The 14,252-nt window shown below is 33.2% G+C and overlaps 3 protein-coding genes across 3 annotated transcripts; 1 reads left to right on the top strand and 2 right to left on the bottom strand.

Annotated features, from left to right (window-relative positions):
- Positions 1-610: 610 nt before the first annotated feature.
- LOC25483972 (auxin-induced protein 6B) lies at positions 611-1,359 on the bottom strand. Its single transcript, XM_013612703.3, has one exon. It carries the CDS (start codon positions 1,268-1,270, stop codon positions 944-946), a length of 327 nt encoding a protein of 108 aa, XP_013468157.1. The 5' UTR covers positions 1,271-1,359; the 3' UTR covers positions 611-943.
- Positions 1,360-11,892: 10,533 nt separating this feature from the next.
- LOC25483971 (uncharacterized) lies at positions 11,893-12,784 on the bottom strand. Its single transcript, XM_013612702.3, has 2 exons — positions 12,437-12,784; positions 11,893-12,357 (listed from the first exon to the last, which is right to left on the bottom strand). Exons 1-2 carry the CDS (start codon positions 12,749-12,751, stop codon positions 12,085-12,087), a joined length of 588 nt encoding a protein of 195 aa, XP_013468156.2. The 5' UTR covers positions 12,752-12,784; the 3' UTR covers positions 11,893-12,084.
- Positions 12,785-12,809: 25 nt separating this feature from the next.
- On the top strand, positions 12,810-13,181 carry LOC25483970 (uncharacterized). Its single transcript, XM_013612701.1, has one exon. It carries the CDS (start codon positions 12,810-12,812, stop codon positions 13,179-13,181), a length of 372 nt encoding a protein of 123 aa, XP_013468155.1.
- The last annotated feature ends 1,071 nt before the right edge of the window (positions 13,182-14,252 follow it).

Here is a 14,252-nt window from a genome sequence, read left to right as displayed (position 1 = left end):
TGTAATCTTACTTCGATAAAACAATTTGGTTCGTATTTGTGCTATCGTTCAGAGACAACCAAAAAATTTGACCACAAAAGAAGCATTTGAACAAATTACTAGCTTTTATCATATGCCGGTGAGCTTCAACTTTCACATAATTAGATACCAAAATGACTATTTTTAAAATATTTTAGCTTTTTTTTGTTAAGGGAATACATTTTTATAGTATAATACTTCTGACAATAATTGAGAGAGGTATAAGGTGCCCTAGTCAAAATTTCTGAATCCTATACATAAACATTTTCTTAATTACTTTTATTGCATATACAGCGTTTGTGCATGATTTTTAAGGAAATAATTAAACGTGTTGATTTTAATGATAAAATTAGTATAATTTATCAAAATATTCTTATTAATTATAGTTAGTGGAGTAATTTAGTTGGATGAAATTTAATAAATAAAGGTATAATAGTCGAAAAAAATAATATATACTGAATAGATATTCTAAAGTGATAAATATTTGGAGACAAATAAAATATGTTAAAGAGCCAATTATTTTGAGACGGAAGGAAGGCCCATCAATTCCCTTCTAGACAAATGTGTACTAAAATTCATCAATCCTTCACAATTCTTCGTAGACCAGTGGCTGTGGATATGATAAATTAAAATTTTATATAACTCTATGTGAACCTGAGCATATCAAACAGAAAAGCATTGATATAATAACTTATTTAAGATACATTACCAATGAAATATCTTTGACATTCCTAGCTAGTATCTAGTGTAGCCGTAAAGTAAATAAATTAACTTCCTATAACAGTTGTTCTTCTCCCACAGGATGCAGGATATGAGGTTCGGAATCCTCTTCATTTCTCAGAAGAAATAAAGCTCTCAAATTTTCATAATTTTGACTCTAGGATTTGATCCTTTCCAACATCTTAATTTACGTGTTGTATCTTCTCTATGTTTTCCGACTATCTAGAATGTTCTGCAAGTCGATCGGCCGACACGGAACAACAAGAGTTCCCTTCTGTCTAAAACCATACTCCTCCCAAGCATCATCAAGCAATCCCAAAAAAGCAGGATCAGTTAAGTAATCTAACCCAACAATAAACCTTCTAGTTTCTACACCCTTCTTTGCAAGAACAGCAAAGTAACCTTTCGTAACATCATCAGCAAGATCACTTGTGGTTGTGGCATGATCTTCATTTATGTAGCTCAATGCATGCTTTCTTGGTACAAAGACTGATAAACTCTTTTGTACCTTCCCAACAAATGAATCAAGCATTTTGAATATTGAAACAATTATTAGTTAATTATTAGAGAACAAGGTAGTATCTAAATTATTAATTGAGATTGGGATATAATTTTATGTGCAGGTTTGGCTATTTATGCTGAACGAGGACACGATATTTCTGAACTCTAGGTTATACGTAGCCACTTAATAGACGGTACCGGTGGGTCTTTGCCCTATACACTGCATTTATTGATATTATTCGATAGGTCAATTACTTCCATCTCATTAGCCAAAAATTTCTTACAAGGAGGGCCAAGATGAAATTGTTGTCCCTAGCTATATCCAACACTCTTACTGTATCATGAATTCATTTGTAATAATTTTTTGACAACTTTCTCTCTCATACTCACAAGATTTTCTTATTCTCTCTCTTCCTTTTTCTCTCTCCATTTTTTTAACCAATAAGAAGAGAGAAAAACAAAGTTGTCACTAAAGTTGTCCTTAAATGAATGTCAAAATATCATTGCTCAAACTAAAGTATATTTGTATAAAATTGTAAAGACTAATTTCACGAAATAAATGAGATATATTTAAGTTTTATTTTTTAACAAGCCAAAATGAAATATATTAGATCACCAAAGGTGATTCATCTCGCACAAGGTGTGCAAAAGAGAATCACCCACCAAAAAATACAGCTAAAAGTCTGGTGCCATAAAAGAGCACTCCGGAAGAAAGACAAAACCAAAACAAAGCTACAGCAAAACACCCATACACGGTAAATTGTGCCGCCACCAGTCATGATAACTGAAGGCGTAAGTAAGCTTATATGCCTTTAGCCAAGAAAAAGACATAAATTTAACATTATCTACTAAATGGTGATCCAATGTGTTAATCTTCTGATTAAAAATCCTGCTGTTTCTTTCCTTCCAAATAACCCCAAACAATAGCCATCCAGATTACCATCAGAAAAGAGTGAATAGCACGCGGGAGCCCCGCCAAATGACAAAAATGAAATAGATGATCATTGATAGACGCCGGAGCAATAAAAGAAATGCCTAGCCACTGATAGATGTGATGCCACACCAGACCAAAATGAGCACAATGAAATAGGAGATGATCCACGGTCTCGAAAGAACCACAACCAGCAATGCAAGAAGTGTCGTCGAAAGTAATGAGGCGCCGACGGAAAAGGTTGTCTTTAGTTGGGATTCGATTGCGGAGGAGTCGCCAAGCAAAGACAGAGATCTTAAGCGGAACTTGCTTCTGCCACACATCCTCGAACCGGCCGCGCTCGGAATGGACATCTGGCGTCGTTAGATAAGTTTAAGTACCCTTCACGGAATAGCCATGTATAGGGTCGAGCAACCAGCGCCACCTATCAAAAGTCTGGTCCTGCAAAACAACATTATGCAGCTATAATTAAGTTATCATTCTTCAATATATATGTTTTTTGATATCTCGATAAAATAATCGAATCTCTAACCATATATTTACATATAATTCAAGTATTTATCATTTGTATGAGACTTTATCGGTACATATGGTCAACCAATTAATACAAACCAAGAAAGTTGTTTTTTTGATGTGAATGGTTTCAAACTAGGGCAAAGATATTTTGAACTAAGTGAATACTTTATTTTGATACATTGGATGAAGCAATCAAATATTAATTACCAAATAGTTACGATTGAAAACTCTTTCATTGCCCAGTTTTTTAATGGATTTGAATCATATTCCTGATCAATATAAAACATAAAATTTGAAAGTTTTCTTAATTTTATATATATATATATATATATATATATGAAGGGACCAATTTGTTTTGTTTCAGTATCTGTATAAATATTGTATCGATAAAAATTAAATAAACACATTTAATTAAATAAATTGTTTCAACCAACAATTTACCTTTCTATTTAACTAATTGGGCTTGAACTCTTATCGTAAACTGAATCGTAGTAGCACTATATATTTTGCGGAAATTGCTAAATATAGCGAGAAATATAACAGCGAAGCCTTCGCGAATCATTTTTCAGTGCAATTTTTGTTTCTCTCTCCTGATTGCAGTCTCTCTCTTATATTTATTCTGCCAAAGCAAATCTTTTGATTGGTTAATTTTTATTCAGGATCAATTGGTGATGTTTTCTTTCCCTTGAAATAGCACTGCTCATATTTTGCTTGTAACGTTGAAACCATAACTCATCACAGTAATAGACGTAGAACTATAGTTGCATTATAGTCGCAGAGGTAGGCACCATTGATCGAATTTCAAGGTCGGATTTAAATGCAACCATTTATTATGACAAAATGAGAAAAACCAATGGTCATGATCATCTCAATATCGTGTTCAAGAACATGTGACTAGACACTAGAACATCTAAAAAGACACATATGTATGACTTTAAAATCCACCACAACGCCAATCAATGGTACGAGATGGTTTAAACCTAACAAGCTACATGCAAGTTAACTTTACTTTGAATTTAATAAAAGATGTAAAAATTGATAAGAAAAATCTTAGTTTGTCGGGACGGGGTTTTGTGGTTCTTGGTGCACTTTGTGAATGTTCCCACTATATGGTAAAATTAAAATGACAATGAGAAGGGAAGAGATCATTAGTAAATTATGAGTGAGATAAGTGTCTCTCCACTCCGGCCCCTATATAGCTACCTGTCTTGTTAAATTGAATTATAAAGATTGTTATTAGATTTCTGCAATGCAAATGGGACCTTTTAGTATATAAAGACACTTTATATTGTCTGCTTAGAGAGCAGGGGCCTGAGGACATGAACATACGAGACTTTTTTGCTTTAAGGACATCCAAGACTTTATATAGTGATGTTTTACCGTATATACATAATGCATTTATTGCCAATGGAACCTTACGCGAAAGAGTACTTGCTGCAGATATATATACCATGGATCCTTCACACGGGTCAGGTGGTTCATACGCCAAAAAATCGATATATGGAAACATTTAGTGATGTTTCAATGTCGGCCATATCTTTGGATCTTTACATGATTTAAAGGATGTTGAAATCACAATATAAACATCTATATTGATATATATAAAAATAAAAATAAAAATTATTTTACTTTGGTAAAAAAAAAGATGGAACATAGCAACAAACATGCAAGAAAACCAAAGTGATAAGATTGTCAACACAAAAATCTAATGAGAATGAAATAATGGCCAAAGGAAAAAGACATGTGCAAAATAAGAAAACACGGAAATCTTAAGAAAATTGCATTATTTCTTATCCTTCTTAATAATATACGAAAATCATATGTTGTGGAAAACATATTAATAACCTTTTTTAAAAAATTGATAACTCACTTAAACAAGGGTATTTTGTGTCTAAAATTTACTTTTCACTAGACTTTTGACCCGTGAGATGCACAGGTCTTGTCGACTATAAGAATGATCTTTATCCCGTAAGATTGTGGATCGATCAATAAACGCATATTAGAATATTATAGATACAATATTACGATCAAATTTGTCTTACTATGTCCTTCAATGACACTTGAATCTTATCAAATTTTACATCTTAGTTTTGAAAAACTATTCAATTAAAGAATGTTATTTTATTTTATCACAATATATTATCGGGGCATTATCTTCTCATTTTTTTTTTAAAAAATTATAAAGAAAAAGATAAAAAGAATACAATATTATATTGTTGCACGGGTCAATTTTATTTATTACTTTTATAGTTAAACATCAAAAATTGACTTGTAATAATTGTTTTAGATTTCTACTAACATGAAAAACAAAGTCACTTCAATTAATAGAATTTCAAAATTACACGTACAACTCTAAAAAGAATAATTACACTTTGATATTTACTAAAAGCAGTAATATATTTTTCCAACCAAATACATATCATATCCAACAAAATAGAAGAGAACTTATACAATGGATTAATTATTTTGAAGATATGTGCTAGGTTGAAGAGCTATGCATTTTCTAAGGGGTATAGCAATAGATGTAATTTAATGCAATTCATGGTTCCAAACAAAAAAAATTGAATTTCAAATTGAAGAAGTGTTGGAAGGAAATAGTACATAATTAGGGTTAGCACTTAGCAATTAATGTGAATCATTCGGAGGAAATTTTCTAAATTTAGTTGTTGCAAAAAGTAGGGTAGCCGAGTTTACATGAAAATTAAGGTATTCTGTTTGTAAACGTATTAAAGGAACTCAGTAATTACTTTTATAAAGAAAATAAAAATATAAGAAAAGAAGAATCTTTGTGTGTGGGAAATGATACCGATTTAGTTTGGTTAAAATTATTATTAAATTATAATAGATAAAAGCGGCATTTTTTTTTAGAGAAATAGATAAAAAGTCCATGTATAGTTAATGTATGGTTTTGACAATTGATGAATCGATGGTGATGATGAAAAAGTTTATTAATATATATTAAATAATAGAAAAGAATGATAATGAGATAAAAAAAATAAAAAATAAAAAAAAAAAAAAAAAAAAAAGAGTGATAATAGTCTACGTGAAAAAATGCTTCCATAATATGAACTCAAAATATATCTATTGTTGTCAATGACAAAAATCAAAATATAATTTTCTAAATTCATCAAAAGAAATAGTGATATAAAATACAAAAGGTCAAAAATAAATAAATTAAAAAGCAAGATACACACCGAAAAAAAAGAAAAAGACATGCATGAATCAATACTCTTCAAACATAAAAAAATTCAAACCTCAAGATCTATTAAACATCTCAAACATAAAAACAACTTCGCTTTAACCTGCCTTATACAAATTAATCCCCATAAGCATTTTAGAACCATATCTTGTTGGAGTCCATCTTTGCTCCATTTATCTTTACTCAATTTATCCCATTTACCAACATGGATGTCTGACATGTGGCAAAATAGTATCCAACGATTGAAATTAAAAGGGCAATAATAAACAAACACACATGTGATCCTCAAATCCCTAAATTCCAAAACTACCGTCACACCCTCATTCTCTCACTTCACCACCTTCAACAATTAAATCAACCGGAAAAAGCCACAAACCCACCGCCGAAAAATCCTCCTCCGCGTCGAAATCTCGCCAGGATCGCAAAACATCCTCTGGAATGAGCGGTTCATCGAAGATTATGAAGAGATCATCGTCACCGCCGCTGTTACAATGTGATTGCGGTGGTTATGTTCTGTTACCAGTTATTTAAATAGAGTAATTTGAATTGAATAATGTGAATTGTGAAAGTGAGATTATGAAGAAATGTGTTGGAGTTCTATATGGTTTTGTAAATTAATCGGTGATATAAAAGTAGTTTAAAGTTTGTATGATTATTCAAATTTGTTTGGCTTGTGTTTGGTTTTTTACAAGAAATTTGCATGAAGATTTGTTGAGATTTAGTGGTATATACACTGTCCGATGGATTTCATTGTTGAAGATGAAGTGAGAGAGTGAGGGGATGAGGATAGTTTTGGAATTTGGGGATTGGATGATCACATGTGTATTTGTTTATTATTGTCTTTTTAATTTCAACCGTTTGATACTATTTTGCCACATGTCACACATCCATGATGGTAAATAGGATAAATTGAGCAAAGGCAAATGGAGCAAAGATGGACTCATCTTGTTGTCCTCCTATTTGTTTTAGTTGGGAATAAAATCAAACACTTAACATGCATTGTTTTTTACAACAAAAAAAAAACAACAACAAAGGATATACTTAATCAAAACGAACTCAAAATTTGAAATCCACAACAATAAAGGATATACTTAATTTCATACCATGTGATGACAAGGAAAAAACATGGAATAGCATGCTTTCAGCTTGAATCGCACGAGTTTTGTTGAGTTACATCATCGCTTTTCTTTAAAACAAAAGAATGAAATAATATGAAAAAACAAAACAAATATGAATCTTTGTGAACATTTGGTTTGTGAACAGATAAAAAAAATTGTGAAGTGAAGTAATACAGACAAATTTTATAGTACAAAAGTCAAAATACAATAAAAAATAAAAAATAAAAACTTCACTTCAAACCAGCAAGTTTCACTTGAGCTGTATCTGAAATAAATAGACATAAATGACAAATTAAGATGTGTTAGAGCTATAAATTTTCAGATGGAAAAGGAAGGAGCAAAGTTTGAAGCTTACCTCTATTTTTTGTAGATCAATTTGGTTGAATATGCAAAAATTTAAGAACGTGTTGTGTAAAAAAAAATAATGAAGGAGAAGAAGAATAATGTGAAAGAAGAAGATTATGATGACAGAGGAGAATAAGAAGGAAGAGAGATTTGAAAAAAGTAGATTGAAATGAGAAAAGGGGGAATTTGAATTTCAAATATTGAGAATAGTTGATATGCTGAAAAGATGCGAGAGGGAGGAAAAAAGCAAATGACATCATCAAAGAGATATTCAAGTTCTACTTATCAGTTTACTAAATTGCCAATCTGGAGGTTAAAATTGTAATTTCATATGGCATCTATTTTGATAGATAGTTAGTAAATATGTAGCTATCTTTGGGGGGGTTAAAATTGTAATTTCATATGGCATCTATTTTGATAGATAGTTAGTGAATATGTAGCTATCTTTGGGGGGGGGGGGGGGGGGGGGGTTCTGGTTCTCCTTAAGTCTGTCCTGACCTCGCTTCCTGTGTATGCCATTTCCTTCTTCAAAGCGCAAGCAGGTATCATTTCCTCTCTTGAATCTCTTTTAAATTGTTTTTTTGGAGGGGGGTTGTGAGGGACATAGGAAAATTTCCTGGATTGATTGGAACACTGCTGTTTGTAAGTAGAAAGAGGTTGGTGGTTAAGGGGTCAGGAGTATTAGGGAGTTTAACATTACAAGCCAAATAAGCCCTTTGGATGTTTATTTGACAATGTATTTACAGCAGTTTGCTCATATTGTTGGCGTTTTCAATCTCACCGTGTTTGGCTTGTAATGATTTGGTACACTTGCATTTGGGTTATTTGGAAGAACAAAAATAGCAGAATTTTTTCAGATAAACCGGCCTCCACTCTTCAGCTTATTGGTAGTGTTAAGTTTCTCTCGTTTTGATGGTTAAAGGCAAAGCTTCCTAACTTGATCTTTGATTACCATAGGTGATGACTTAGCCCTTTATTGTGTATGGGCATAGGTTAACTCTGGTGTTTTCCTTTTCTTTTTGCTCTCTGTTGCTATTGTTATACTTTTGTGACCGTTTGGTTTTCCTTAAGCACTCCTTGTGCTTGGGAAGTTTAATATAATTCATATTAGTTTCTTCAAAAAATAGATATGTAGCTATATTTTATGTTTACTTACCTTGATAATATACTTGATTATCTCAAATAAGTTTATTTGTTGAATATTAGTAGAAGCAAGAAAGTCAAATGTTTGTTACCATAAACAATTTGCAAGAATAAACGAACGAGTTGTTTGCATTGATAAAGAAATTGTTAGTAGTATATTTAATACAAAGACAAGTATGATAGGAATATGTTCCTCATTTAATCTAATGGACATGATCAACTTTCCCATGGTGGGAAAGGAAATTAAATGGCACCCAAAGACAATTATAAATGAATTTGACTCATTGAAATGTAATCGAGCTCAATTTTTCTAAATAGTTAATGTTACTTTCATTGTGTTGCTTTAATTTGCCTTTTACATAGAGTAAAATTATTGTAAATGTTTTTGCTTATAAGATAGTTAATATTAATTTAAAATAAATAAATAAATTCATCTTTCAATTATAGCTTTTCTCATACTTACAGGTAGTGATCTTACTAAAATTCTATATGTCAAGTCACACCTAGATGCACGCCTACTCTACTTAACAAGCACGCCCCCACATTTGAGTTAAACATTTCAGTGACTTGGTAAGTAATGGTTGCTTCTACAGAGTTTCACCTGCAGGCTACACAAGGGTTCTCCATATAAGAGTTCTCCATAGAAGAGTTCTCATGCTCAAGGATTATTTTTCCCAGCAATCCTCCTCCATTATATTAAAAGTTCTTATACTCTTGAGATTATTTTTCCCAGTGTCCTCTTTGGACCATATGACATTCAATGATTCTGATTAGGCTACTTGTGTCTGGTTTTCTTTTATTTCGTATTTCTTGTTGATTCTTCTATAGAGCCCTTGCATACTCAATTTGTGAAATAAATTTGCTAACCTTTTTGCTGCTTGATTACCAAATTACCTTTGCCTTGTGTTTCATGAGAAATTACACTCCAAACTCATTGGTTGCTAATTCCCAGTTTTGCACAAATGGTTTAATGAGTTGGACCAAAATATGATATATGATAGAATATTTTTCCTACTTAGTGGAAAAAGACTTGTCGTTGCACAAATGTAGATATTTGACTAAACCATTAGACACTCATCTTTCTCCTTTCTCCTTCAAACTGGGAGTAATATCCATCTACTCTCCGGCTGAAGCATATTAGATTCTGTTATATTTATCAGTTATATGATTATTTGTTACATGGTTAGCATTAGTTGTATTAACCGTAGTCAGTATTATCTGTTTGGCTTTTAATTTATCCTGTTATAGTGGCATTCAGACCCGTGTACATGTGTATATATATATTTAATTTCCAATCAATGAAGAGCTAAGTTCATTTCTATCATTTGTCAACTTCTCAATTGTGTTAGCTTTTAGCTGAATTTCATCTTCGGTGTAGTATTTGTCTACCTCTAACCTGATATCACATGTACACTATATCATGTTGTATGGCATTTAACATTAAGTTGGTTGTGGTTTATTTCCAACATACCCTCCAATTTAACAAATCAGATCTAATAATCCGAAAGAAAAAAAATGCACAGTGCATTTTGAAAATAAGAGACAACAAACTCCTAGTGACATTGTTTAGAATCAATAAGTAACAAGCAACATCAAAATAAGTTCAAAGACTAAATAACTATACACTTTTGTAGTAACTTGTAAGGCAACAAGACCCTGTTTGGATAAACAGCTTGATAAAACACTTATAGCAAAAGTGTTTATTATAACAAAAGATAAGAAAATAAAGTCAAACAATTTCCATATAAGCTATAAGTTGTTTTCATAAACTATCATGGAGAGCATATAAAAATAAGCTAAAAACAATTTATGGACATGTCATAAGCTCCCCAAACAGACCTGATAATGTAAAGATCATGCAGATTACAGTTACATGTATTGATTGAAGAATAAAATCAAACAGTTGGTTTGTGTTGGAAACCAGTACCAGGATTATCATCATCGCATAGGAAAACCTAAAGTCTGACAACAGCATCAGGTGGACCACGACGACACCTCTGCTCCGTTTCCTGCACCGCATCGACACTGCCGGAGAACAGAGCCTTCACATCACCATTTGTTCTAAAACACCTATGTAAGCAGCTATTGTAGACTAATTGCACACCTACTATATTTAACAACCATGTGCCCAGATTTGAGTTACGCAAACCAATAACTCAGCCAGTATATGGTTGCTCCTACGAAGTTTAACTTGCAGGCTACACACGGTCCTCCATTATATTAAGAGTTACCATGCTCAGGGATTTTTTTTCCAGACTCATCCTATCCACACCATTCAATGATTCTTCCAATCAATGGTGTTCCAAAAAGCAAATGAATGTTTCATGTTTGTGAAATACAACGGCAAACCTTTTAACTGCTTGACTAGCAATTCCCTTTGTCTCCCCTGTGGTCCTTTACGGTGATTACCAATTTTCTTATCACATTGCTGCCTGTGCAATCTTTCACAAACTATTGAAGCATATTGACATTGATTGTCTTGTGTTTCATGCGAAATTGCAATGCAAAATTTATCATTTGTTGCCAATTCTAGTTTTGCACAATTGGTAGATATTTTCACTAAACCATTACACCGTCAACCTTTCTCATTTATGTCTTTCAAACTGGGAGTGATCAGTGATATCCATCTTACTCGTTGGCAGGGGATATTAGATTATGCTATATTTATCAGTTAGGTGATTGTGTGTTAACTGAATAGTATTAGTTGTATTAACCATAGTATTGTTTGTTTAGCTTTTAGTTTATCCTAATTTAATAGGATTCAGACCCTTGTACAAGTTCATTGCTATCATTTCTCAATTGTTTTAGCTTGAGCTGAATTTGATCTTCGTTATAGCATTTGACTACCTAACCTAATATCACCTATACACACCATATCAGTTGGTGTCTCCACGATAAACTACTTTGCACAGCCGATACACCCATAATTATCACAGTCCTTCATGTTCTATGGTATTAGGTTAGGTAGTCAAATGCTACACCGAAGATGAAATTCAACTAACTACTTGGTTGTGGTTTCTTTCCAATAAACTCTCCAATCTAACAGATCGGATCTAATCATTTGAAAGGAAAATGTGTATTGTGCATTTCAAAAATAGTGACGAGCAGTTCCTGATGACATTAGATTTTCAGAATCATTAATTAACAAGCTACTAAGTTCAAAGAACTAACTAGGGACAATGTATAGAAAGGTAAATTTTCAAGCTTATAATCAAAATAGACATGTTCGATAACAGTTCTCTCAATTTTACTCTTATTATCTTAGCATATGTTTGGTTTAGCTTTTTGAAATATCAAATCGCTTCACAATGCACATTTTGCTGTGATTAACATAAGCTACAAATCGTAGTAGGTTTCACTTACACGTTTGTTTGATTTTAGTTCCACCTCAAAAACAAACATACACTATATTGAAATAAATCAAATATTATTTAAAAGCATATTTTCATATCATTTTATACTTGAACCACTGATTTTAGTAAATACAACAAATTCAATCCACTAACTTATTCGATATCAACTACCTTATCAACTATCCGCTACAAGATAGTTACAACTTACAATTATTGCGTGGCATGATTGAAAGAATAAAATCAAACAGTTGGCTTGCGTTGGAAACCAGTACCAGGATCATCATCATCACCACATGGAAAAACCTCAAGCCCAGTAACAGCAGCATCAGGTGGACCACGACGACACCTCCGCTCCATTTCCTGCACTGCTTCGACGCTACCAGAGAACAGAGCCTCCACAGCCCCATCCCTCCGGTTCCGAACCCATCCTTTTAGCCCTAATTCCCTAGCATTTTCCACTGTCCAGTTTCTATACCATACTCCTTGCACCCTCCCCTTTATCACCACCCTCTCCTACAAAAACAAAAACAAAAAATTAATCAACCATAATTAATTAATTAAATTTGAATTGATTTAGCTATGCTATGCGCACCGTTTTGGTTGAAGATGAATCTTGAGAACTCGCCATAACCGAAAGTGAACGTGGAAGAGGAAATTGAAGAGAAGGGGTGTTACTGTTATAACGAAAAGCAAAGATTCTAGAAGTAGTGTTATAACGGAAATGGAAGATTCTGGAAGAAGTGTTATTTGCAATAGAATTGCTCAAATACGCAATGAATCTTGGTCGCAGGTGAATTGGTGCCAATGCTATTGCCATTGTTGTATCAATAAAACTGAACCAGTAAGGGATACGATAGTAATAGTATCTTGTTTTAAGAAAACTGGGCCTGGGCCATGAAAAGCCCATAAATGACAGGCCCAGGCCCGTGGTTATTTATATTGGAAAATTTTGAGCCTAACGTGAAATGGCGACGAGGAGGTTTGTTTTGAAGGTGTATGTATCTGCGAAGCACATGACGGCGAATGTAGTGGATTGGCAGCACCGGAGGGTGGTGGCGAGTGCGTCGACGGTGGAGAAATCAATAAGTGACGCGTTTGAGTTGGGGAGAAGCTGTAATGTTAAAGCGGCGGCGTCTATTGGGGAGGTGTTGGCGATGAGGCTGAAGACGGAGGAGGCGGGAATTGGAATGGGAGGTGGGGTCCACATGGATGTTGAGAAGGAGATTGAGAAGAAGAGTGTGGATACTGGACCTGAGGTTTGGGCTGTTGTTGATGCTTTGAGGAAGAGAGGTGTTAAGGTCTTCGTCGAGAATGAGTACCGTGTTACTAAATCGTAAATTTCCTTTGTAATTTTTTATGTATTTATTTGCTTGTAATTGTGGTTGTACTACTGGGTTTAAATAATGAAGCCAAGACACTACGAAAAGGTTTTGAGTGTTTGTTTGTTTTTCCATCACAGTAATTGATATTAACATTGTTAAAAAAAAAGCCTCCAAAATCATTTATTTTTTTGAATTCTATAATCTAAAATATAGTGTGTAAGAAGTATAGAGGGTGGAAAAAAATATTCAAAAGTTGTAAATGTCGGAACATGATTTGGTGTTGTTACAGTGTCTTGCTGTAGCCGATCTTGGCCGCAGCCGTTCAATCTTTAATTGGTAGTTGAGATCAAACTGTTTGAAGCAATTACAGAAAGCAATTTAGGTTCATAAATGTGTGAGTTAGTTTTTCTGTTGAAAAAATCTAACTTACTTTTAATCTAACTCATTTTTTCAACATACTTTTTTATTGATTAAAATGCATATCGTTTCAACTAATGTCATGCAAGCGCTTACACAATTTAGTGGAATCTATTTGAATCTCATTAAATAGAAGAGTGTTTAATTAAAAGACTTCGAGATTGTGTTAGTGGCACTAGTCTTCATAGCCTAATGAAAAGAGTTAAGACAAAGAAACCTCCTGAGCTCTTATGAAACTTGATCAACTAGATTTAAAAAAGTGGAGAGGATGTGGAAAGCAATTAAATGGTCATTGTAGCAAATTCTTATAATGCCCAATTTACTAGTCTTCATAGCCTAATATGCGAGGCCCAAGAGCGATACAAATGTTCAGGAAAATTGCTATTCTCTCTTTCCATTTTGCTCATTCCCACCTCAAACTTCTAAATATAACTCCATTATGAGTTAACTCACGCTCGGTACATAATGTGACTTGACTTACGCTGAAATCCAGCTTGAGTGAACTCTCGCTCGATACCAGCATGAGTTAACTCAAGTTGGGTTTTGTTTTACATCAGAACAATAACGACAATATACCCATTGTGTTTCAAAAGCAAGAGAAATCCACTTCTCCCTCCAAACTCGAATTTCCACAAACTCAATCAAATCAAGTTTAACTTCTACTCCAAC

This window comes from Medicago truncatula, chromosome 1, assembly GCF_003473485.1.
Source record: "Medicago truncatula cultivar Jemalong A17 chromosome 1, MtrunA17r5.0-ANR, whole genome shotgun sequence".
Taxonomy (NCBI): Eukaryota; Viridiplantae; Streptophyta; class Magnoliopsida; order Fabales; family Fabaceae; genus Medicago; species Medicago truncatula.
This window is presented reverse-complemented; position numbering and strand designations above follow the sequence as displayed.

What these genes read in the sequence shown, in the direction of transcription:
- LOC25483971 (XM_013612702.3), bottom strand. Translation starts at nt 12,751, where the DNA reads ATGGGCTTTTCATGGCCCAGGCCCAGTTTTCTTAAAACAAGATACTAT. An exon ending in ATTCATCTTCAACCAAAACG is followed by an intron (nt 12,358 to 12,436) that starts GTGCGCATAGCA and finishes TTGTTTTTGTAG; the next exon opens with GAGAGGGTGGTGATAAAGGG.
- LOC25483972 (XM_013612703.3), bottom strand. Translation starts at nt 1,270, where the DNA reads ATGCTTGATTCATTTGTTGGGAAGGTACAAAAGAGTTTATCAGTCTTT.
- LOC25483970 (XM_013612701.1), top strand. Translation starts at nt 12,810, where the DNA reads ATGGCGACGAGGAGGTTTGTTTTGAAGGTGTATGTATCTGCGAAGCAC.